Here is a 22,699-nt window from a genome sequence, read left to right as displayed (position 1 = left end):
GTGTGTGTGCTTTTAACATATTCAGTCTGTTAGTTTTATATTTTGCACGGTGTGCTGCGGTGGTTAAATTTCAGCTGAGGTGGGTCAGTGCGAGCAGATTGTTCCAAAGGTGAAAGGCCACCAAAGAGTTGCTGAGCAGCTCTGCGGTGTTAAGCTGAGGGACGATAAGCTGAGATCTGACCTCACTCAGGCTGTAGTTCAAGTTTACAGACCCTGTTTGTGAGAGGAACGCCATCTGCTCTGAGCACCTTCAGCTGCTGGAGGAGAGAAGCCTTGGCAAGGGCTGGGAACCTCAAGCTGTTTTGGTGACATTTGACCTGCTTTGGCCGTGCTTGGCACCTACATCAGCTGCTGAGGACGTTTCTGATGCAACTCCATGAATGCCTTTCTGCAGCACAGGTTGCATGCAGGACGCACCTGTCAGGAGAAGTATTAAGGACTGAGGTAGCCACGTGGAAAAAAGTGTTCGTTGGGTAGCTTGTACAACTAGCAAGATGTTGTTATTGCCAGTAATACTAAAGCTAAATACTCCTATATGTGTTTTTTTAATTTGTCTTCCAAATAAGGGCAGGTTAAGGAATGGTGTTGGGGTATATATTAGCATGGTAATTTATTGTCATTTATTAACTTGTACCTGGAGCAGAGAGGCAGGGCGGGTGGAAACACATAGTCCTTCCATAAAGCTCTTTACCTTTAAAGGCAAAGTCCATATAGGATTTCTTATCAGAGAATCAAGCACATATGGTGTGAAAGGATTTGTGACTTGGACACAAAAGGGGCTTATCTTCAGAGAGAAAGGTATGGCTTTTTTACTTAGGGGCAGCTAACAAGCTCAGTTGCCCCAAGATAAAAAGAAAGGACAAGGTGATTTTTGTTTTAATTCTAGATAAACTTGCAAAGTCAGCCAAATCAGAAGCTAGGACTTAATTTACTGGGTTTACATTGTGATAAATCCACAATGCTTGATCTCTGATATGTTTTTCTCTCAGAATCAACCCCAAATCATGCCTCCTTTTTTTAGAATATGGAGACAAACCCAGACATAAAAGACATCTGAAGCTGTTCCTGAAATGTTAAGAACTTACTGTTTTTTCATACATGGAAGAATGTTGATATACTGTCATAATAGTAATTTAAGTTTAGATATAACCACTGGAGATCGTCTTGTCCAATCTACCCACTGCTCAAAATAGGACAGCTGAAGTTACAACAGATTCCTATTCATGTAATCCACATCTTCTTTCTGATAGTCTGAATCAGTTTGTGGCTTTTGATTTGGTATATTTGACTGTAACTATGACCTGTAACTTCAATGACATAATTATAACTTATTTTGCATTTTTTTAAGAGGGATTTTGTGCTAGGTCAGTGGTAGTTTTTTGCTGGTGAGTTAATGAGGCCAAGGTGAGACCTAGAGGTTTCAGCTTGTTGGTTTCTTTTTCATAATTGCAGGTGTACTTAAGATGAAAGATCCCTTTTGAGAGACTTGGCAACGTGTATTTGGCAGGGTGAGCCAAAAACTAGTAATCTCAAACTATAAAAATGGCAAGCTTTCAGCCAAAAAGGAAGCAAGATAGAAACAAATAGTAGCCTTTCTTAAACGTTTGGATGCAGCAGTTTACTCCTCAAACTGTAATTTCAATAATTCTATTTTGTGCTTTCCCAGCTGTAATTAAGGTCATAGATATCAGACTAAACATTTATGAAAAATAATAGCAGAATAGCGAAGGATAAAAAGTAGGGGTACTGTCAAGTTATAAGAATTTACTCAGCCAGAAAGGCACTTTTGAAATATTCTTTATGAACCGTGATGCTAGGAAGAAATGTGCCATGAAGTTGGTGGAACTGACTGTTGTGAATTGAATTAGAGGTTTGGTTTATCTAGGATTACTAGAACTTGGATTCATTATTTCCTCTTTAATACAGACTCTTGTGCCATTCCAGACTGGGAGATACTTACAGCAGAAATGTTAAATTATACATATATTCCAGATATTAAAAGTAATTTTTAATATCTTTGGTTTGCTTGTTGACAGTAGCTTTGATACTTTGACACAATTCATCACTAACTGCCTTCACAGCTATTAATATATCCTGTATCTTAAAATGCTCATCAAGAATTGCCTTTTGGTTTATGTTTCTAGCCGTCGATCTGGCCAGTATACAATGAACCATGACCATTCCAAGAAGACGCTTGATGGAGCATCATTTGACCGCTCAGGATCCCAAGACTCTTTGGATGAACTGTCTATGGATGACTACTGGAAAGAACTTGAAAACATCCATGAAACCAGAGGAAACAATCATGAGGAACGAATAGCACTTGTGGTGAAAGAGCCAGATGGTAATGAAATCCACTCTTGTGAATGATCATCGGTTTGCTCATTTAGAGTTTGTTCCTTAAGCCTTGTTTTAAGAGGCGGTACCCACCAAACATATTTAAATCAAAAAGGAGGTCACTGTGCTGAAGATCCATGTGGAAAATTCCATTGCCTCTGATGCATATCACCAGAAACAGATAGTATCCTCAAAGAGAATGTCATCAGAAATAAGTAAAAGGCTGGTTTTCCTTTAAATGGTATTTGCAGAACTTCAGAAAGGTGCTTGTACTTGCAAATCAGAACAGTCAAGGCTTTATTTGCAGTTTACTGTTAAACTAACTTACCCTTTCACTCTTTGTGTGTGTTGTTCGTTATTGTAGCTATTGTGGATAGAAACCTCACGCTTTAGAAGACAAGCCAATGATTAACCGGTTTAAGTTTAGTGAGTAACTTTCTACACTTGTAACTATTGTGACTGTTCAGTTGTATTATTTTTGTTTCTCAGAAGCATCAGTTAAGGGCCATTCCTGAGGGCATGAACTTAGGAGAAGCTGGGCAATTTGTTTATTTTTCTTGTCCTATCATACGAAAGAGGAGTAACACCCTTATTTCCACTCTTCTCTCAAAAATTCTTTTTAACAGTACAGTGTCTGCCTCTACTTATCTTACAATAGGCTCATAGTCTCAGTAAATTGAAATCGTGAGTTCTGTCTGCATGTTGATATGACCTCTATGTGAGTGAGAAAAATGGACTCCATTAGCTTTCAAAGAGATTTGCTCTTTTGCCTCCATAAGCATCTTGAAACATCACTGCTATTTACAAGTGTTCTGAAGAGGGATGGCCTCTGGAGAAAGCAAGGCTCTGATCCTGCATGCCCAGAGAGCAGGGCATCTGACAGAGCTGTGAGGCTTTCTCCAGAGCAGCAAAGCCCATTCTTCTGCAGCACATGAGCTTACTGATGCTGTTACTCCTTCAGGCTCTGCACTCCAAACTCCACCATTTCCTTTTTATTTATATGTAGCCTTCTTCCTCCTAGTTGCTGCTCCAGCTTGAGCTGCTGACTCTGTCATGAAGTGCGAGTGAGTCAGCTCAGATGAGCTGATCAGCTTGAGCATGTGGTGTTCTGCCCCACACCTTTTGACCTTTTTTCTGAGGCTCAGGATTTGGCTGCACAGCCATAGCAATATTCATACTTAGAATTTTGTGTCTGTTTTCTGGGCACTATGGGAAACTACAGGTGAAGCTGACATGCCAGCATTGGAGTACTGATTAATGAGAATGTTGCTTGAACATTTGAGAGGGTTGCTAGCATTCAGGACAAGCTCAGCTGCTACAGACAGAACTTAATATTTTAAAGAAAGTATCATTGGAGAGATACTGGTTTCATAAGCAGAATTTTTGCCATTGGTGACAGTATTTAATGGCTTTCTCCTCTTTTATGTGCAGTGATCTGTCAACTATAAGACTAAAGCAACAGTTGCTTTGTGGACTGCCAGCAGGCTGGAGATCATGTCTTAAGAACTGATTAAAAAATAGCATTAAGGTGACTCCTGTAGCCTGGTTTCTCCTTCATTAAATTGAGCTAGTGGAGAGCAGTAGGGTTAATGTGTCAAGAAAAGTGGGCAGAACTGTGTCAGTAAAGGAGCTAAAAAGATTGAAAACTGAACTAAAAATCAATGAAGCAGCAACGATCAGAAGCTTTCAGACTTCCCCATGCACATTTATACCTAGGTACATTCATAAAACGGTACATGATTTAATGGAAGTGTTGTAGATTATTATAAAGATTGCCCAGTAGCCGTCTGTATTGGATTAACTATTTTAAAAGCTTTGATATCCTGTTAACCCTTTTGAAGCTCTTTAGAAACAATAGCTTTTTTCAAAGTCACTATAGTGTAATTGTTCTTAATTGTGTATCCCCTTAGTACTTTCCCTGTGAACTGCCTTAGCATCCAGTGTGACCAATGGTACACAAAAGCCAATGTTTATGCTTTTTTCTCTTTGCCTTGCTCAGAGGGAGAACTGGAAGAAGAATGGCTGAAGGAGGCAGGTCTGTCAAATCTATTTGGTGAGAGCTCCGGAGACTCCCTGGAAAGCATGGTCTTTCTGTCCACACTGACGCGAACCCAGAAGGCAGCAGTAGAAAAGCGAGTAGAGACTGTCACACAGACTATGAGGAAAAAAAACAAACAGCACCAGATTCCTGATGTCAGAGATATCTTCAGGCTACAAAATGACTCAAAGGGAAATGTAAGTTCCTGTCTGTAGTTTCGTTTGATTCTGGCAAAGAGAAGAGAGGGACATCCAGGAGTAGAGGGAGAGGGGAAGGAAGCACAGTAACAAAATCTTTCCGTATTTCTGTAATTTCCGTATTTCCGTAAGATTTGTGTCTAACTTTTCACTGATTTCCAAGGGAATTTATCAGAAAAGCATTGGTTCAAATTTACCATTGCAATAAGCAATTTTAGTATGTAAAAAGAAGTGTGTATATTTGCCTTGTATTACTTAAAAGGTGATGAACAAACCAACCACTCCATGGTCAAGATATTAACTTGAATTAATTCTAATGCAGATGCAAATCTCATGACAGCAATCCTCTAAATTGCTACCAAAAGCTCACTTTTATCTTTGAGTGGTAGTGCCGTGCAGCAATCTGGACGGGTCTGCCAAATAGGGAGCAGTACCTTTTACTGGTGCTCTTGTTTCTTTTTTTTCTTAAAAAAAGGGGGAGAAAATGGTACATCAATGTAACCTCCTCTATTTTGGCTAGGTCTTTATGCCTGTCAGCTGGGGGCTTAGTCCCCACACTAACTCCCAGAGCCTGTGTGTCGTTAATCTGTGTGGGAAGTTGCTCTGACAGGTCTTGGAGGGTCCTCTTGTGGGGCATCAGACAGGAGAGTTCCTCTCCTGCATATAGGAATGAGGAAGGAGGGAAATGGAGACTATCATTAGAATTCCTCTTCCGTGGAGAAGTGTAAGTGTCCTCTCTTGTCCCTTAAAAGCAATGAGATCTTCAGCTGTCAGAAGACTCTGACCTGACGAAGACGCACAGCTGGCTTACTTGACCTGTCCCTTGTTCTCGCTGCTACTGCTGCCATTCAGCACAATGCTAGTGGAAAGCACAGTGAATTTTGAGGGAATTTAACTTCCTCCTTCCCACAAGAGCTTCCTTTGCTTTGGCAATTCCTTTCAAATATAGTACAGGCTAAATGTATTGGGGTGAATTTGTAAGCTCAAACGTGTCTTCTGGAGGCACAACTTCCTTACACTGTTCTGCTTTGCGTGTGGTTGTAGAAGGGGTATTAACTCCACAAAAGCTTTCCAGGATCTGGTTTGGAATTGACTATGCTGAAAAATTATAACATCTAATAGCAGAGCGATTTAGGTAAAATATTATGTAACTTAATGCAATGTAATTTCTAAGTATCTTATTTCAGTAAAGCACAAGAAATACTCCTGTTCCTGTGTTTAAGCCACACGTTTTAATGTTACAAAATAGTGTCACAGTGTTCAGTTGATTTGTCACCCTTAAACTACATGCGTTGATATTGATGACATCACTGGGAAGTAATGCAAACAGACAAATGCAAATAGCCATTAAACATGTATGAAAAAGAACAATATTTCTTAAATATAGAAATAGCTGAAAAAAAAGAATCCTTCTAAACCTGTCTTCCTGACTGAAATAAAGTAATACAAGTGTAGCTCCTCAAACCTGTACTGCACTCCTTTCTCCAGAGCAAGATTATTCAGAAATCATTTCTTGTGCTTATTCACCTGTTCTGTCACAGAAAGCCTGTAGTGAATTAACTTCTACAGCCTCCGTAGGTAACTTGTTTCTGTGCTTTGTTACTCTCCCATCATTAGAAAGCTTTTTATTTAACAAAGGAGGAACGAAGACATTTGCAGCTGTATGAAGTCATTCTAGTTTAATAATAGCCTCTGAAAATCCTGTAACCTCCTTTCACCTGGAGGAAAGCAGGAGGAAAGGTAAAACAATAGTGATGATGTTTTGCATGAATGCAACAATTGTGTTGTTGTTTCTATTAAATTTCCTGCCATATTCCCAAAAAGAAGCTAGACTTCTGGCACCTTGATAGCTTCCCAGTCTGCTTCTACTGCTCTGTGAAACAGTAATAATTTTCTGGGCAGTCGCATTGTCTTCTTCCACCTCTCAAGATCCCCAATTTTAATAAAAAGTGAATATACAAATTTGTGTTGGTAGGAAAAATCTTTAGAACTTGATTTTTTTTTCTCAGTAAGTATGGAGCTACAGAGTGCTTGAGTAAAATACAATTAAAAATCCAGAGTGCAAACCAATTCACTGTTGATATGATTTACCAAAAAGATAATAAAAATAATATGTGGGTAAAAATGTATATGGGTATATATATACATATATATATATATATATGGATATAGATTTTCTACATATTCTGAAATATATTTTTCTGTAGTAAATGTCATTCAGTTCGTGGGGTATGACAAATCTTGAGAACTCAGTAGTGCAATATTGTAGAAAGGACAAGTGTTTCAAATCCTTTCCTGTTCTGTTGACTCTCCGAAGTGTCCTAATGTTGCTGTTGGGAATCTAAGCTATAAGCACAGATATTAATGTCAGTCTACCCTGAAAAAGGGATGGGAGTGTTCTGTAGGGGAGGCAGTCATGTAAGATTTTGCAAGAGGAAGGAATTTGGACTGAGTCAGTCTCCTCCAGATTCCCTTTCTATATCCTTTCCAGTGCAAACTATGGCTTCAGATCGAAGATTTTCTTACTGTTTGCAACTCTAAAAAAATTAAGTCTTGTATCCACTTATCCTTTTGGGAAGAAGGGGAATAGTCTTAATTAGTAATTTTTTAATCACCTAGATTTCAGATCCCCTTAGTCTTTGGCAAAGAGTTTTCTACTGAAACACATAGGTGTGCTTTTGTGTAGCTCTGATTTGCAGGAGTATGTTTTAGTCATGCACAGGGTCAAAGGAGTTTCTACAGCCATGTATTTATTTTTTATAGGCATGTGTATTTATTGTTCCTTTCTCAGGTCTGTGAAGGAAATGAACCCTCAACTGTGAGAGGAAGTGAAAACAAAAATGAAACTCAAGATGGATCAAAAGGTAATGCCAAATAACTCCCTTTTCTTTTTCTTTTTTTTTTTTTATTTGTAGGCTTTCAACTACACAACCTACCATATAGATCCTTATTTCCAGTAAATTTTCAGTGAAAGAAATCACTGTGACATTCCTGTTCTTGTGACAAACCTGTTCTGACCTGCGTTGTAGTAAATTTTTAAGTGTGGCTGTAGATAGTATCCTTGAGCCATGTGTGAAATCTTGTTTGTTAGCGGTGATCATTTTATAATCAAATAATCTGTGAGAAGTCTCCTCTCATAGCTTATGTTTAGGTCTTTCCTGATCCTTAATTTATCCTTTCTGGTTTATCTCTGCTGTACAGTACAGGAAATTAAGTGTTACACAAAATGTCATCAATGCATACAGGAGAACAAAAACAATTGGACTATAAACATCCAAGAAAGTGAGAGCTTGCTATATATCTGCAGCTCAAGAAAAAAACAGGGATGGAAGAGCAAAGTTTGTTTACCTTTTAAAGGAAAATGGAAAGGAAATAGCATTCTGTTTGTGCAGGACTGGGTTATGTCCAAAAGCGCATGATTACACAGGAGAGGTAGAGTACCAAGGGAAGACTCCTCTCTCTCGCTGTCAAGTAGGACAGAACATCACAGAAGTCCTTAGCTGTTTCCATAGTTTCTGCTTTCAGAGTGTGATGAAGAGCTTCAGTAAAGCTTTTGGCTGCTCTTCAGGTCCAATAATAAAAGGTTGGCAGCCCTGCATCGTCTTAGGTTTCTTTGAAGTAGGCATTGCACTGTCTGTCATACCGCCATAACCATTACTTTATACATCAGGATATTGGTAACTGGCAGCCATTTAAGCTTTAAGAGACTGCATTGCTATTCTGCTTTGCTTGTGTGTTGGGTTTTTTTTCTTCTTCTGGTGGACTGGGTAGTCCATAAGTGTTACACTGAACCCTATAGCAGCTTAAATAGTTAGGCAGGCAGATCACGTTCCCTACTGCACGTTACTTATCTATAATTAAGCCACCACATAAATTTCTGCTCCAGTTCTAGAATACTGACCAGTAGTATTCTGGAAAAATGGTTACTGTGGGATTAGATTTAGGAAACGGCAACAGACAATATAGGATGTGGATGGAGGTTGAAGTGAGAGAGATGAATATAAGCCAGCCGTGAATATAGAATCAATCATAGAGTGGTTTGAATCAGAAGAAACATTAAAGATTGTTTAGTTCCAAATCCCCTGCCATGCAGGGACACGTCCCACTAGATCAGGCTGCTCAAGGCCCCATCCAACCTGGCCTTGAACACCTCCAGGGATGGGGCACTGGCACAGGTTGCCCAGGGAAGCTATGAGTGCCTCACCACTCTCATTGTGAAAAATTTCTTCCTAACGTCTAATCTAAATCTTCCTCCTTCCAATTTAAAGTCCTATGTCCTATCACTACAAGCCTTTGTAAACAGTCCCTCCTCAGCTTTCTTGTAGCCCCTTCAGGTATTGGAAGGTCGCTATGAGGTCTCCTCAGAGCCTTCTCTTCTCCAGGCTGAACAACCCCAATTCTCTCAGCCTGGCCTCATAGCAGTAGTCCAGGTGAGGTCTCACTAGAGAGGAATAGAGGGGCAGAATCACCTCCCTCGACCTGCTGACCATGCTTCTTTTGATGCAGCCCAGAATATGGTTGGTCTTCTGGGCTGCAAGCGCACATTGCCGGCTCATGTCGACCTTCTCATCAATCAGCACCCCAAGTCCTTCTCCACAGGGATCCTCTCAATATCACCAAATATGTGCATTCCCAGAAGTGCTGTTAATCCTTCCCTTCCTCCCTTGCATCTCGGCAAACCTCACTCCTATAAGAACAGTAAAAAATTGGGAGGACTGCCAGACTGCTGGTTCAGCACAAAGGAAGGAAGAGATGGCCGGTGTTTGTGTCAGTAAACTGCACTGTAGGATTCAGAGCTGGAAAATTACCAAGCAATTATTACAGAATTTTTATCACATCTGGTTCTTTTTGTCCAGTGGCCCTGATGAATTCTTAAGAAATGGGAAGTTCTGAAAGGCAACTTCCATATGCTAGCTCTCCTCAGCACAGATTGTGGTGTGGATGGGAAATGCAGCCTTGCTTACATCCTGATACACTTCTGCTTTTGTCAACATGCAAAAGTGGGCTCTGCTCCCAAGATTGGAGGAGGAAGAAATAAATCACTTCAACTTGCAGTTGAACCGTGCAAGTCTGGCAGTGTCAAAACCACCACACCTGTTTCAGTGCTGTGCTATGGCCTTACCTCAAGAATAATGAGCAAATTAGTGTTATGCAAACAGTGAATTAATTTAAGGCAAAAAGTAAACAATGCTTGATATTTCAAAGATATTAAATATTTATGAAATCCAAATCCAAAGAAATTATTTTAAAATGGACCCCCTCCCCCTCTTTGACAGAGACGTAATACCAGTTTTACCTAAAAAATATGGATATAATCTCAGACCTTATTAAAAAAAAATCCAAAGTTTCAGTAAACTGAAATGTCTTAAAACTGTTAGAGTGAATTACTCTGGCCCTTCTCCAAGGGTGATGACTGTGTTCCTATATTGGTATTTGAATGTTGCATTCCCAAGTGCTTCTGCCAGACTGAAGGTGATAATGGTTTGCCCTTAGGTCATACGCGGGCTGTGTGAACTTGTGTTCACTCCTGCTTTCTTGCCAGTCCAACACACCTTGTTTCTTGTCTGAACAACGTGAGCAGACTCAGGGAATAATGTGAAACCATTATGTTTTGTTTTTTTCCCCTTTCTGCCTGATCCTGCTCAAATAGGACAGTTTAATGAGTTCCTAAGTTTTTTTTTTTTGGTGGTGGTAGATGCATATTTGAGGGTTTTTGGAAGGACCTTTACCTACTGGCTTCAAATGCCTCTTTTTGTTTTATGTAGGTGCAGAATGTGTCTACAGGAAAGAAAAAAGAAAATTTAGAATTATGAATTAAGCTGTCAGAAGACATTATAATTTTAACAATCCATAACACTCACTAAAGACTTGCAGACTTGTAAAGCTAGGAATATGTTCAACAGCTATGAAAGAAAAAAATAGATTTTCTATGGATGCCTATGAAAAGGAATGAATAACCATGTTGGTTGAGACAACTTGAGAAATAGAAAGGGAGGAATAAAGCAGATGAAAAGTTAAATACTCGCTAGCTTAAACAGAGGAGCAGCAAAAGTTGGGACTGCAGTTGTCCTTCTGAACAGACGGGATTAGCTGAAAGGAAAGAATGTTAGATAAGACCTCTGCATAATGGCAACCTGAAAGCATAATGGTCTGGCAAATGGATGAAAGCATTGTGTGTGCTTTTATAGCGTGTGGGAAAAAAGCTGTAATGTTTGCTTCTTGATAGGGAAAAAGACTGACATTTGGTTGTGTTTTTAATTAGAGTTTGTTTCTACTTTTCATTTTACATGATAAATGAAGAATTTATGGCTGGAGTGATACAATGTTTGTGAAAAGATTACAAAGCTTCTTATTTGCTACTTAAAATCATTAGCCATTTTATCTTTCTAGTTATAAAGATCTATCAGCATAGCTTCATCAGGGTATACTCTAGATTCTCTAGCAAAACCAGGAAATAGCAAGGTTGAAACTTCCAGTGTTTCCATGTCCTATTAGTACAGGACTAATATTAAGTACAGCTTCCATATCCTTTAGTGAAAATATTTACATTTTCCTGTATCACACTTTCATGAATTTCATCACATTTCTTTCATGAAATATTGCATGTAGTTGGCAGGTTGACAGAACATCAAAGCTGCTTCCTCTTAGAGCTACTTCCTAATTAATGTTTGCACAACAATAGGACCAAGGCTTTATGACCAAGAAGAAACTCCCCACAACAGCAGCATTTCCAGACCTTTAAAACGTGCACAGCATTACTAAGACATCTGCTTTACACGGCACCTTCGCTTGACCAGAGGACTGAAACAGGAGCTACTGCTTTATTATTTGTTAACATCAGATCCTTTCCAAGCTGGTAGGAAGTATGTAGGTCATATATAGGCCACATTAGCAAGACAAAAGTCTTGGGGGGACAGGGTACTGTCTTCCTTTGGTTTGGATGCATTAAATAGTTTACATGATATATATAGATATACAAACAGGGAGGCCAAAGATCACAGCTGGGAACGAATTTGACCTTGATTATGTTTGGTTACTGAGATCTCAAATATCAATTTACTGAAAGGACCAGCTCTAGTTTCAGGATCAGCTTAATCTTTAGCGTATGTCTCAGGCATTTTCCGAGCTCTGTGGAAAGTGGCCAGAAGCCACTCTGGAAAGAGCAAGAGGCTGATGTGCGAAAACAGACAAGGGGGGCTGGGAGCGTTCATTAGAGCTTGGCGTTGTTCGCCTTAAAGACCTTGGAAGTTGATAATGAAGGAGCCAGCAAGCAGCAGTTTACTGATAAGTGAGTAGGCATTGGAATGCAGAAAGCTGGCTGCATTTGGTTCAGGAGTTTGAAAACAGCCTGAGGAAGACTTCCTACTTCATCCCTAAGACCCCGGCCAATGACCATCAGGAGGCACTACGCAGGCGCAAGATTGGAGTGAACTTTCCAGTTCTAATTATAATACGAAGTGGGGATAGGGTATGAATATGTAGTAGGCGCTTATACCTGTGCATGTCTTTACACTATAAGTAGCTGCTTGTTAAGCTATACGGTGTGCAAGCTAGGAGGAGAACCCCCTTGCACCCCAGCACTGGAAATAAACATGCCTGCTTTATAGCTTATTTTGGGTTATATAGTTTTATTCCGCAAAACAAGGCAACATGTGCAGCAGGCAGTGTTTGGAAATGTTTTATTCTACTTCTCACAGCATTGGTTGTAAGTAGAGTCAAAGTGTTAACTCAAATACACTTTCTCTCTCTGGAAGCATCTCAGCTCTAGATCAATTACATTGATGTGGGAGCGGTTGCATAAATTACTGTGCCCTACTAGAGGATGGCTGTGGTGGCTGCAGCCACTTGCCTGTCTGTAGGGTCCAGCAGGCTGAGGTCGATTCACTAATTGCTCTAAAGAACAGAGACTAGTCTTGGTTTTGTGTCTTTCAATTAGATGCAGATAAGGTGCAGAAAAATTTTCAAGTTGGTGTAATTTTTATTATTTTAAAACTTGATGCTTTTTATGTTGTTTGGGTTGCGTGCTTGCAACTCAGCTCTTTTGCAGACCACTGAAAGAATGAGTGTTGAGCAAGACTTCCCTGATGCCTTCTTTCTTAATCAGCCTGTCTTGCAGCTTCAAGGTCAAAGGTTGCTATACCTATAAATATTGTCAGGGATTTTTTTTCTGGCTTGGTTTAGTACAGTTATTCTAGGCAATGTGAAATTTTCCCATAGTGATGTAAAGAAATTAATCTATTATGTTACACAATACTCATTTACCAAAGAATGCGGTATACTATTTCCATCACACTTATTCTGGACTTGTGGTATGTTAGCTTTGAACATGTTGCATTCTCCTGTGAGTTGGAGCCAGTGGCAGAATCACGGTCCCACTAAAATGAGCAGGATTGATTTGTTTATATTAGCCTTGATTTTAAGAATATATGACTTTTAGACTTCAGTAAAGCCTTTGACACAGTTTCTCACAGCATTCTGCTATGGAAACTGTCAGCCTGGACAGGCATACACTCTCCTGGGTTGAAAACTGGTTGGATGGCCGGGCCCAGAGAGTGGTGGTCAATGGAGTTAACTCCAGCTGGAGGCCAGTTACAAGTGGGGTTCCCCAGGGCTCAGTACTGGGTCCAGCTCTGTTCAATGTCTTTATCAATGACCTGGATGAAGGCATTGAGTGCACCCTCAGCAAGTTTGCAGATGACACTAAGCTGGGTGGAAGCGTGGATCTGCTGGAGGGTAGGGAGGCTCTGCAAAGGGATCTGAACAGGCTGGACCAATGTGCTGAGACCAATGGGATGAGGTTTGACAAGGCCAAATGCCGGGTCCTGCACTTGGGGCACAACAACCCTATGCAGTGCTACAGACTAGGAGAAGTCTGGCTAGAAAGCTGCCTGGAGGAGAAGGACCTAGGGGTGTTGGTTGACAGCCGACTGAACATGAGCCAGCAGTGTGCCCAGGTGGCCAAGAAGGCCAATGGCATCTTGGCTTGTATCAGAAACAGCGTGACCAGCAGGTCCAGGGAGGTTATTCTCCCTCTGGACTTGGCACTGGTGAGACCACACCTTGAGTACTGTGTTCAGTTCTGGGCCCCTCACCACAAGGATGTTGAGGCTCTGGAGCGTGTCCAGAGAGGAGCAACGAAGCTGGTGAGGGGGCTGGAGAACAAGTCTTATGAGGAGCGGCTGAGAGAGCTGGGGTTGTTCAGCCTGGAGAAGAGGAGGCTGAGGGGAGACCTTTTTGCTCTCTACAACTACCTGAAAGGAGGTTGTGGAGAGGAGGGAGCTGGCCTCTTCTCCCAGGTGGCAGGGGACAGGACAAGGGGGAATGGCCTTAAGGTGCACCAGTGGAGGTTCAAGCTGGACATCAGGAAAAAAAATTTTCACAGAAAGGATCATTGGGCACTGGAACAGGCTGCCCAGGGAGGTGGTGGAGTCGCCTTCTCTGGAGGTGTTTAAGGAACGGGTGGATGAGGTGCTGAAGGGCGTGGTTTAGTGGTTGATAGGAATGGTTGGACTCAATGGTCCTAGAGGTCTTTTCCAACCTAGTGATTCTATGATTCTATGAATTGCATCACAAATACTTGCAGGGTATTTGTAATTTCTTGTACAAGGAACCTAGTGCTGGATATATCCTTTGAGGTACTACATCACCAGAGAGATACTGGAGAGATCAGGGTCTTTCTCCTGCTGAATTGTCTCTGATGCATTGTGTTAGTATTACTTATAATATAAGTTCCCTTTTGGGTCTTTCGTGATGTATTTTAACTCAAAAGTAGTGGTTGATTTACTATGAAATTAGATGACTTCTTTTTCTAAAATCTGTACTGTCTCTCCCTTTATTTCCTGCTGGTTTTTTTTGTTTGGTTTTGGTTGTTTTTTTTAATACCAAAAAATGTTCTAAATTTGCATAGCGTTTGATTCTTTTAAGGAACAAAGAAAGAGAAGTAAGGCCCTTTTTGTGTACTTCCCTGTGCCATGGAAACCTGTCTAAACAGTTTTGAGGAATCTAGACTCTTAACACTGAGATGAGGACAGGAATGTTTAGACAAAGACTGTACTTGCTGTTATTCCCAGATGTTAATGCTTTGGATCATAGGAGAAATGTTCTCTTCTGCTTTCGTAATTTTAACAGCTGAAAGAATTGCTCGTTTGTTGCAGGATGTTACAGTCTTTTGAGGTTGCCAAGTGTTTGATGGCAAGAAACTTCTGATGCCGAAACTATTTGGCTCTAAGATTCTGGGAGTCTGCTGTTTGTTTGAGGTTGATTGCTTTATCTTTTCATAATAGAAAAATAAGAGAAAACCCCGTTAAAGAAAAACTATGGAAGACGAATCCTTGCAAGAAGCTAAATTTGCAACTGACATAAAAAGTGCAAAGTCAGTGAACTTGCAGCCAGAAAATCCATCCTTTGCGCAGCGTCAACTTCTACTTGGTTTTAAACTCAGTATTATACATCAAGTGATGTTCAGTTGTGCTACTGTTGATGATTAGTTTTTTTCTACACTATTTTCAGGTTCAAAGTACAGTCTTGGAACTGATGAGCAGAAGAGTCCGCTTGAAGATTTGCCATCTTTGGACACTGACATCAATTTGGAGATATCGTTTTCAGAACAGGCAGCTAATCTCAAAGACAGCTCAGTAGACAAAATGTGCAAGGTTGGAGGGGGTGACACTCTTCTTCCGGTACGTGTTTCCTATTTATTGCTCTCATTCTTTGTTTTTACTACTGGTTCTGATTGGATGATATTTTTCTGATAGTGGATGAACTAGACTTAGAAGAATGTTGTTGGATCTAGCTTCATGGAGACACACCTTCTCAAGATAACTCATTTTTGGGAAGAGTATTATTGGTAACATAGAAGGAACTACTTTTATGCCTATTTATTTTATTGTCTCTCTGGAAAAATGTACTTCATGTGTAAGGAATAATGACTAGTAATATTAAGCTGAAATAGTGGCTTAGAAGTAATTGTACACAAACTGTGTCTTCATTTGTTTACAGCCTCTTTTCTTGTTATGTGAGTTGAGATATTTTACTTCTGATATGAAAAATCTCTGTTGTCATGTAGAAAGGGCTGGTGGATGTCCATAGAAACTGTGTGCAGCTTACTGATGCAGATAGGTGAGGGATGGGAATGAAGAGCAAAATGACCTATGCAAGTCTAAAGTCAAGTAGCAGGCAATAAAGGATTAGTTTGTGCTCAGTTTTTATTTCCAAATCTTAATTTTAAAAGGCTCATTCCGATTTAATCTGAATAAACACAAAGAAGACCCTTCAAGACATTTTGTTGTTGATCCTCAGGCATCTCTTTGAGGATCCCTCTCTACTTAACAGTTCTTGAACATGCAGTTACATGTGACCTGTAAAACTAATGACTGGTGTGAAAAATGTCTTTTTTTTAACAGTGTATGCAAACATGTTTGAGTAAACATAGTGTCTGAATTAATAATGTTCCATAGTTCTTCAAGCACTTAATATAGATAAGGACATGTATAGTTTTTCAGATAGTAATTACCCCATGTATCTTGGTTTAAACATTATGAACCAGACACTAATGGATATTTAGAAATGGATTCTAGAGTGTTTGAATCATGTTCTTCTAATGCAGCCTATATCAAGGAAACTATTGCTATACTCTAACTTACTTCTATATATATGCGCATATACATATATGCGTAAACATAATTTACCTATACTTTTAGCTAGGCTTATGAAGAAGAATTGCTCAAAGACATGGCTATGGGATTTCTCCTTCAGTGACTGAAAGAGTGGCAAAATCATAGGAAAGGAAGTTACCTGTTTAAATCTACAATTTGTGTTTGTTGCACCTTTATCATTGGCAGCTATTTTTAAACATACATCTTTGTTGACGTAAATGAAACTTCAAGGTGGGAAACTGACTATCTATCTGACTATATACCTACAATTTGTAAATTATTTTTCTGTTTCTGTATGTAGTCATGTACCATAGCTACCAAGTTAACTGCACTATCACTGGGTCTGTGCAGGATGAGAAAATAATTCTAGAGTACAATATATCTTTCTAGATGGAAGAGAGTCTTGTCAACCTTCCTGCTGTGAGTTCAGCACACTGCTAATGTCAGGCACAGGCAAGAGTCTTACTTAGAAGCCTACTGGTGAGACATGGAGTTTAGAAGCTCTATGAACTGGGAAATCCCTCTGCCTTGCCCTCTCAGCTCAGTGCCTCATATTAGACTCAGACTGCAGCTTCTAACCATTTGGGACAGTAGAAAGAGCCATAATTAAGAATTCCCCTTCCCTAAGAAAGGGATTGCTTTTTTTTATTATTTATATAGCAGCCAAATACGTTATTTTGTTTGCATAAGTGCAGAGGGATTTCTATTCCAATTGTATATGCAAAGGATTGTTCATGGACAGCCATTTCCTCCACTGTAAATTTCAAAAGAATACAGGAGATGGTGGTGGGTGGTTACAAGCAAGACAAAGCCAGACTCTGGAGGTGCACAGTGAAAGGGCAAGACGCAACGTCCAGAAGTGACCACAGGGGAAATTCTATTTTGCAAAGAAAAAAGTCACCATGAGGGCATTAAGCAGTGAAGTGGTTGCCCACGGAGGTTTTTGGGACAATGCAATTTAGTTAGCTGAATTAGATGACCTCCAGAAGTCACTAGGAACCCTTTTCCTTATATGACTTTAAGATCACCTGATTTTTGGCCTGTCTAGGGAATTCTCCCACGATTTAGTCGGTAACAGCAGGCTTCATGATAAAAGTTTGTGCCCTAAAGGAAACGTAACCTTCAAGCTAAGAAATTTGTTGTGGCTTGTATTATTCACTCTGCTGCAAATCTCTGCTTTTAGAATTTCAGGCTGCCAAAGGACAAAACAGGTACCACAAAGATTGGTGACCTGGCCCCTCAGGACATGAAGAAAGTCTATTCTTTAGCACTGATTGAATTAACTGCTCTCTATGATGTACTTGGGACAGAATTCAAGCAGCAGAAAGCTGTAAAAATCAAAACCAAAGGTGAGTCAGTTTCATGTTCTGAACCAGATGGGTCTGTTTTAATCTAGTAAAACAAATGCATCTTGTTCTTTAAGATTTTTCAGCAGAAAATTTATATTTTTATATATATATATATATATATATATAAATGACATAGGTCCTGAGCATTTAATTATGTGCCTTACCTCGAGGCACACCTAAGAAGTTCATGGATATAGTCACTCCAGCTACAGGACCGTGCTCTTTGTCTAAATACAAAAGTCAGGTCGGTCACTGAGCAGATAAACCAAGGAGTGAAGAAGGGGTACTCTCTTAGTAGCGTGCTGTGTTGGAAGAATTACTTCACAGAAATTCTTATGTGTAGCTACATTCCCTGGGAGAACACGTGTAGATGTTCTTTGTGGATATTCTTTTCCTGCTTTCCTGAAGGTAAGTACTGTGCTACTTCTACCTGACTTTTTTTTTTGCTTTAGTTGCCCTTGGCAGGATATGCTGGGAGCCTTTGTCACCTGCTTTCCTTTTCTGTCTGGTATAAACTTTCTGTGTCATATATGCCTTTCCCGTCCAGCATTTACTCAAGCCATAATGCAGTTTTTATGCTGAGTGGCATATTTTGAGTGGAAGATTTGGGCTGTTGCAGAGGATGTCAAGACAGCTGCAAGGTGTCATTTTGCTCTGCAAGCTGTTGGAGCATATGTATAATCACGATGGTTTTTTTGGGAACATGGGACACATGGAAACCAATTTCAAGATACTAGAGGTTTTCGGTGCTCTGTTTGTTTTCTGTGTTTATGGCTTCTGCTAAATTCTTTACAAGAGCTTGAAATGTGTTACCAGTTAATAACAAGACTACTTTGGTCAAAACCCTGTTGTCAAGGTTCAGTGAATGTGACAGTGCAGTAGCTCACTTCATGTAATTGAAAGAAACAGAGAGAGTTGAGAGATGTACATCAAGGTACAATAGATTCTTTAGGATATGCTCCTTGCTGTACAGTTATAGAAAATATTTTTTAAAATGCAAAAGGCATACACAGAAACATCTATTAGGTCTTGATCCCTTTTAAACATTTTTTTTCTTGAAGAAGTGTTTGTGCTTTCACTAATAAAGAGACAAAACACTTTCTTCTCTTGTGTTTTTGGTCTTAGTTTTAATTGATTCTTCTTACCAAAGTTATTGTAAATTGAATTTCACTCATAGCATTGTTATTTGAATTATAGACAGTCTTGAAAGACATTGAATTGATTAAGCCCCCTATTTTCCCCAAAGTTAGAGATGGACTAGACTTATAGAAATGTGCAGTAAATAGACAACAGCATGTCACCCATTCTGCCAGACAAACCTGCTTTTGCAGTGTAATGCCTTCACCACCTTGTTGCTTTAGCTGACCCTCACCTCTTCAATCCTGAAGTGCTGTTTTGCTTATTGATTCATACAATGGTGGATCTATTGGCTGTTCCCCTTTGTATTTGAGTACGTGAAGACGATGAAAACATAATTCTTCTATGGAATGTTGGTGCCGTGCCTGGCCCTGCCTTTCTGTTGATCTACTACAGTTTGTTTTTCCAACTCCATCTCAGTAGAAACTTTTATTATTGACAAGATCTTAAAGATGATAAAACTAAGGGATATGGATATCAAGTGTATGTATGAGTCTCTACATATTTTATAGGTAGAATTTTTACGCTGATAGAAATACAAGAACTCCCTGATTTGGCACTGAAACTGATGTTTCTTTGATGTATATCACATTCCCTCAAGGGCTGGCATATTTTTAGTAATTACAGCTGTTCTGTGCTCAGTGTTGGCACGGCATCATACCAGGCAGGAGTTTTTAGCTACACGTAGTATTATGTGCTCTTTCAGAGAAACTGCACATATTGCAATTATCGGTATTTCTGACAGAGAAGTTCTGTCAGTGTTGTGGTTTACCAAAGCCAGCACCACACAGCCCCTCGCTTGCTCACCCTCCCTGATGGGATGGGAAAGAGGATCAAAAGAGTAAAAGCGAGGAAGCTCATGGGTTGGGATAAAAACAGTTTAATAAGTAAAGCAGAAGCTGTACACACAAGCAAAGAAAAACAAGGGATTCATTCACTACTTCACATCTGCAGACAGATGTTCAGCTGTCACCAGGAAAGCAGGGCTTCATCATGCCTAATGCTTACTTGGGAAGACAAAATGCCATAACTCCGGATGTTCTCCTCCTCCTTCCTGCAGCTTTATACACTGTGGAAGATGTCATATGGCGTGGTCTATTCCTTCAGTCAGTTGGGGCCAGCTGTCCCAGCTGTGTCACCTCCCAACTTCTTGTGCACCCCCAGCCTACTCACTGGTGGGGTGGTATGAGAAGCAGAAAAGGCCTAGACTCTGTATAAGGCTGCCCAGCAAGAACAAAAACATCCCTGTATTATCAACACTGTTCTCAGCACAAATCCAGAACATAGCCCTGTATTAGCTGCTACAGAGGAAATTAACTCTATCTCAGCCAAAACCATCTTGGTCAGCAAAGTTTGGTTTAGCAATTACTAGTATAGCTCTCTTCTAATGGTCGTTCACTTCTGCTCAGCTGAGCCGTAAACACATAGGAGTCCTGTTTACTTGAAGACTAAGGCTAGTTTTGCTTCTGGGCTAGATAAACTGAGACTAGATTATTTTTCTTTTAATTTGCATTGCATTAGTACTATTGTAAAGACCAAGGCTTAACTGTAGTTTTGCTTTAATTAAAAAAAAAAAAAAAATATGGAGATGAAACACCTTTGGCAAGATGTATCCTGCCAGTGTTGTATAATGCAAAAGCACAAGAGTTGAAAAGTTCTTTCAAAACCTTCATAAAGAGAAGTGCTTAGAGTAACTCTGGGTGATAATTACTCATTACAGTAGCCAAATTTCTGGATGCTTTACTCATGCTATTTGCATCTTAGCTGTAATAACTTGCATTGAATGGTGACGATCTGCATTGCAGGGTCATCATCGCACCAATTCTGCAAACCAGAACCACACAGATGGTTCATTTATGCAGTTTGCTTCAGTGTACTGCAGAATACGTGGATGGCAATTTGAAGTCAAAGCAGAAGACTTCTGATATACAGTTGAAGGAAGAGATGAATGAATCCTTCTAGCCAGAATGCTTTTTCTAATAGCTTGATGGACAAAGACATTCAAACACTTTGAACAAAAGGCCAATAGCTCTGAATAGGCTTATCACTTCAAAAATGTGGTTTATGACAGTATCACATATATTGAAACAGATGTGGATAATATCTGTTCCCTTTTCTTTATTCTTCAGACTCTGGCTTGTTTGGTGTTCCACTGTCAGTTTTACTGGAACAGGATCAGAAGAAGGTGCCAGGAACCAAGATACCACTGATTTTTCAAAAGGTAAATAGGCACAAGGAAGTCAACCTGTTAAATACCAGTAAATGACAAATAACATTTTGTCCTGGATTTATTTGCTCCTTGTAGGAAAGTTTTCAGTATATTACTCTAATAAAAGTTATTTTAAGTTTTATTTGCAGCTTTAATTATTAATTCAGTAAATGTGATACTTTGCTTTCTATCAGACATATTTTGAGGTAAAGGAACAAAGTTTGGTTTTTGTTACAAGTGGTCTCCATGACTTAAGCAAGTATACTAATAAGCCTGTGAAAACTGACGGTGTAAGAACCTGCTGTAGTTAATTCCATTTCATAATGCTGGCATATCTTTCATCATCAGTAGGGCTGTCCTTTATTTTTTTTTCAGAGCAAATGCATGAAATTCCTTAGAAATTCTTGATCCTTGTGCACAGGCTGAACCTACCTATCTAGGAAGTTTTTTTTTCCTTTCAGAACTGATTTGGGCCATGAGGCAGCTTGCTAAAGACTAGGCATCAGGCTGGATGGATAATTGTCTCTGGTGGTGGCAGCTGCCTTTTTTCCAGATTTCTTGCTTTAGTATAGGGCAGGATGCTTTGGCCTTTATCATATCGTGGTAATGGGAAAGATGATGGACACCTTGGATTTACTACCCATGCATAGTAGGTGTCATTGCATGAGAAGGGAAACACCACAGTGTGCAGAGCTGTCCTAACACTGACAGAAACTCAATGCTGTGTCCTCTCCATTTCAGTAGGTTTGGGGACCTGCTTGTTAAGTTATTTTTCAAGAAACAGAAAGCTCAGTAGTTTTGCATCACTCCCTCAAAACTATTGCTATCATTCATGACAGGAATTACTTCCTCAGGATCAGAAAAATACATTTCTGGGAAAGATGCTCTCTAGAAAAAAAGAAAGTAAATGATAAAAAGTGATTGATCCGTGTGCTATCCTAGCAACGTAGTAAGCGTAGTTCTTCAGGAAGGAAATTTTGCATAAACATTTCTAGCTTACAGATGTGATTTGTTTTCAAGGTACAGACATCATATGGAATACAGTTTTTATTTAAATGAGAATATGAAAATATGAATTTTCTTATTTAAAGAATATGAAAATAAAGTTTCCTGTTTTTTCAGCCTATTCTTTACAGCACCTGCTTTCCAAGAATAGGGGATTCATGTAGAATGCAAGAAAAAATGGTTTTTTTTGTGGCGTCTACCTTGGTTATCACTAAAATGAAACAAACAAAGCTAATAGAAAGACTGCTATCTAATCTTCTAATAAAAAAATACATCAGTTTTTATTTAATTGAGGAATTATGGTTAAAAATAATGCCATAATTTAGCATAAGGGTTTTCCGACTGGAAAATCTGAGAATAATACCTATTAACAAATCTCCACCAGTAGTTTCTGCTAAGAGTAATTTAGGTCTCTGGCCTGTAATGAAGCCATGCAAAGTAGCCCTGTTAGAAATGAAAAGGAGATTTTCTGTAGGCAGAAGGCTGGTGATGGCCATCAGCCAGCAAGTTTTGCTGGCTGTCAAGGGGGCATTTCTGAGTGATTCTATGTGAAGCAGTCATGACCAGCAGTGGCACCAGACACTGCCTCCATATAGACTTGAGGATGGTGCCAAACTGTCATGGTTTAGCCCTGGTCTGGCAAAGTCCTTAAACAGTCAACAGCAGAACACAAGCCACATAACATGTTCACAACTTCCTTTTGCCCGACAGATGAAAGTGGCAGCCACTGTTCTGGTGTAATCCAGGTATGATGAGAGTTGGATGTGGCCAAT

General features: G+C 39.7%; 1 protein-coding gene across 5 annotated transcripts in view; it reads left to right on the top strand.

Annotated features, from left to right (window-relative positions):
- ARHGAP18 (Rho GTPase activating protein 18) overlaps window positions 1-22,699 on the top strand; it is a 94,258-nt gene that overhangs the window by 50,571 nt on the left and 20,988 nt on the right. For 2 of the 5 annotated variants that reach the window (XM_054062995.1, XM_054062994.1), the window contains exons 2-7: window positions 2,145-2,344; window positions 4,337-4,572; window positions 7,364-7,436; window positions 15,082-15,251; window positions 17,410-17,575; window positions 20,842-20,933. In XM_054062995.1, coding sequence (XP_053918970.1) covers window positions 2,145-2,344; window positions 4,337-4,572; window positions 7,364-7,436; window positions 15,082-15,251; window positions 17,410-17,575; window positions 20,842-20,933 — 937 coding nt within the window. Of the gene's footprint in view, window positions 1-154; window positions 445-656; window positions 799-2,144; window positions 2,345-2,701; window positions 2,764-4,336; window positions 4,573-7,363; window positions 7,437-15,081; window positions 15,252-17,409; window positions 17,576-20,841; window positions 20,934-22,699 lie in introns of those variants that run through there. The other 3 variants (XM_054062997.1, XM_054062996.1, XM_054062999.1) reach the window with 3 other exon arrangements.

This window comes from Cuculus canorus, chromosome 3, assembly GCF_017976375.1.
Source record: "Cuculus canorus isolate bCucCan1 chromosome 3, bCucCan1.pri, whole genome shotgun sequence".
In the NCBI taxonomy this organism is placed as follows: Eukaryota; Metazoa; Chordata; class Aves; order Cuculiformes; family Cuculidae; genus Cuculus; species Cuculus canorus.
The sequence above is the reverse complement of the archived record's forward strand: the minus strand, read 5'-3'. Positions and strand labels throughout refer to the sequence as shown.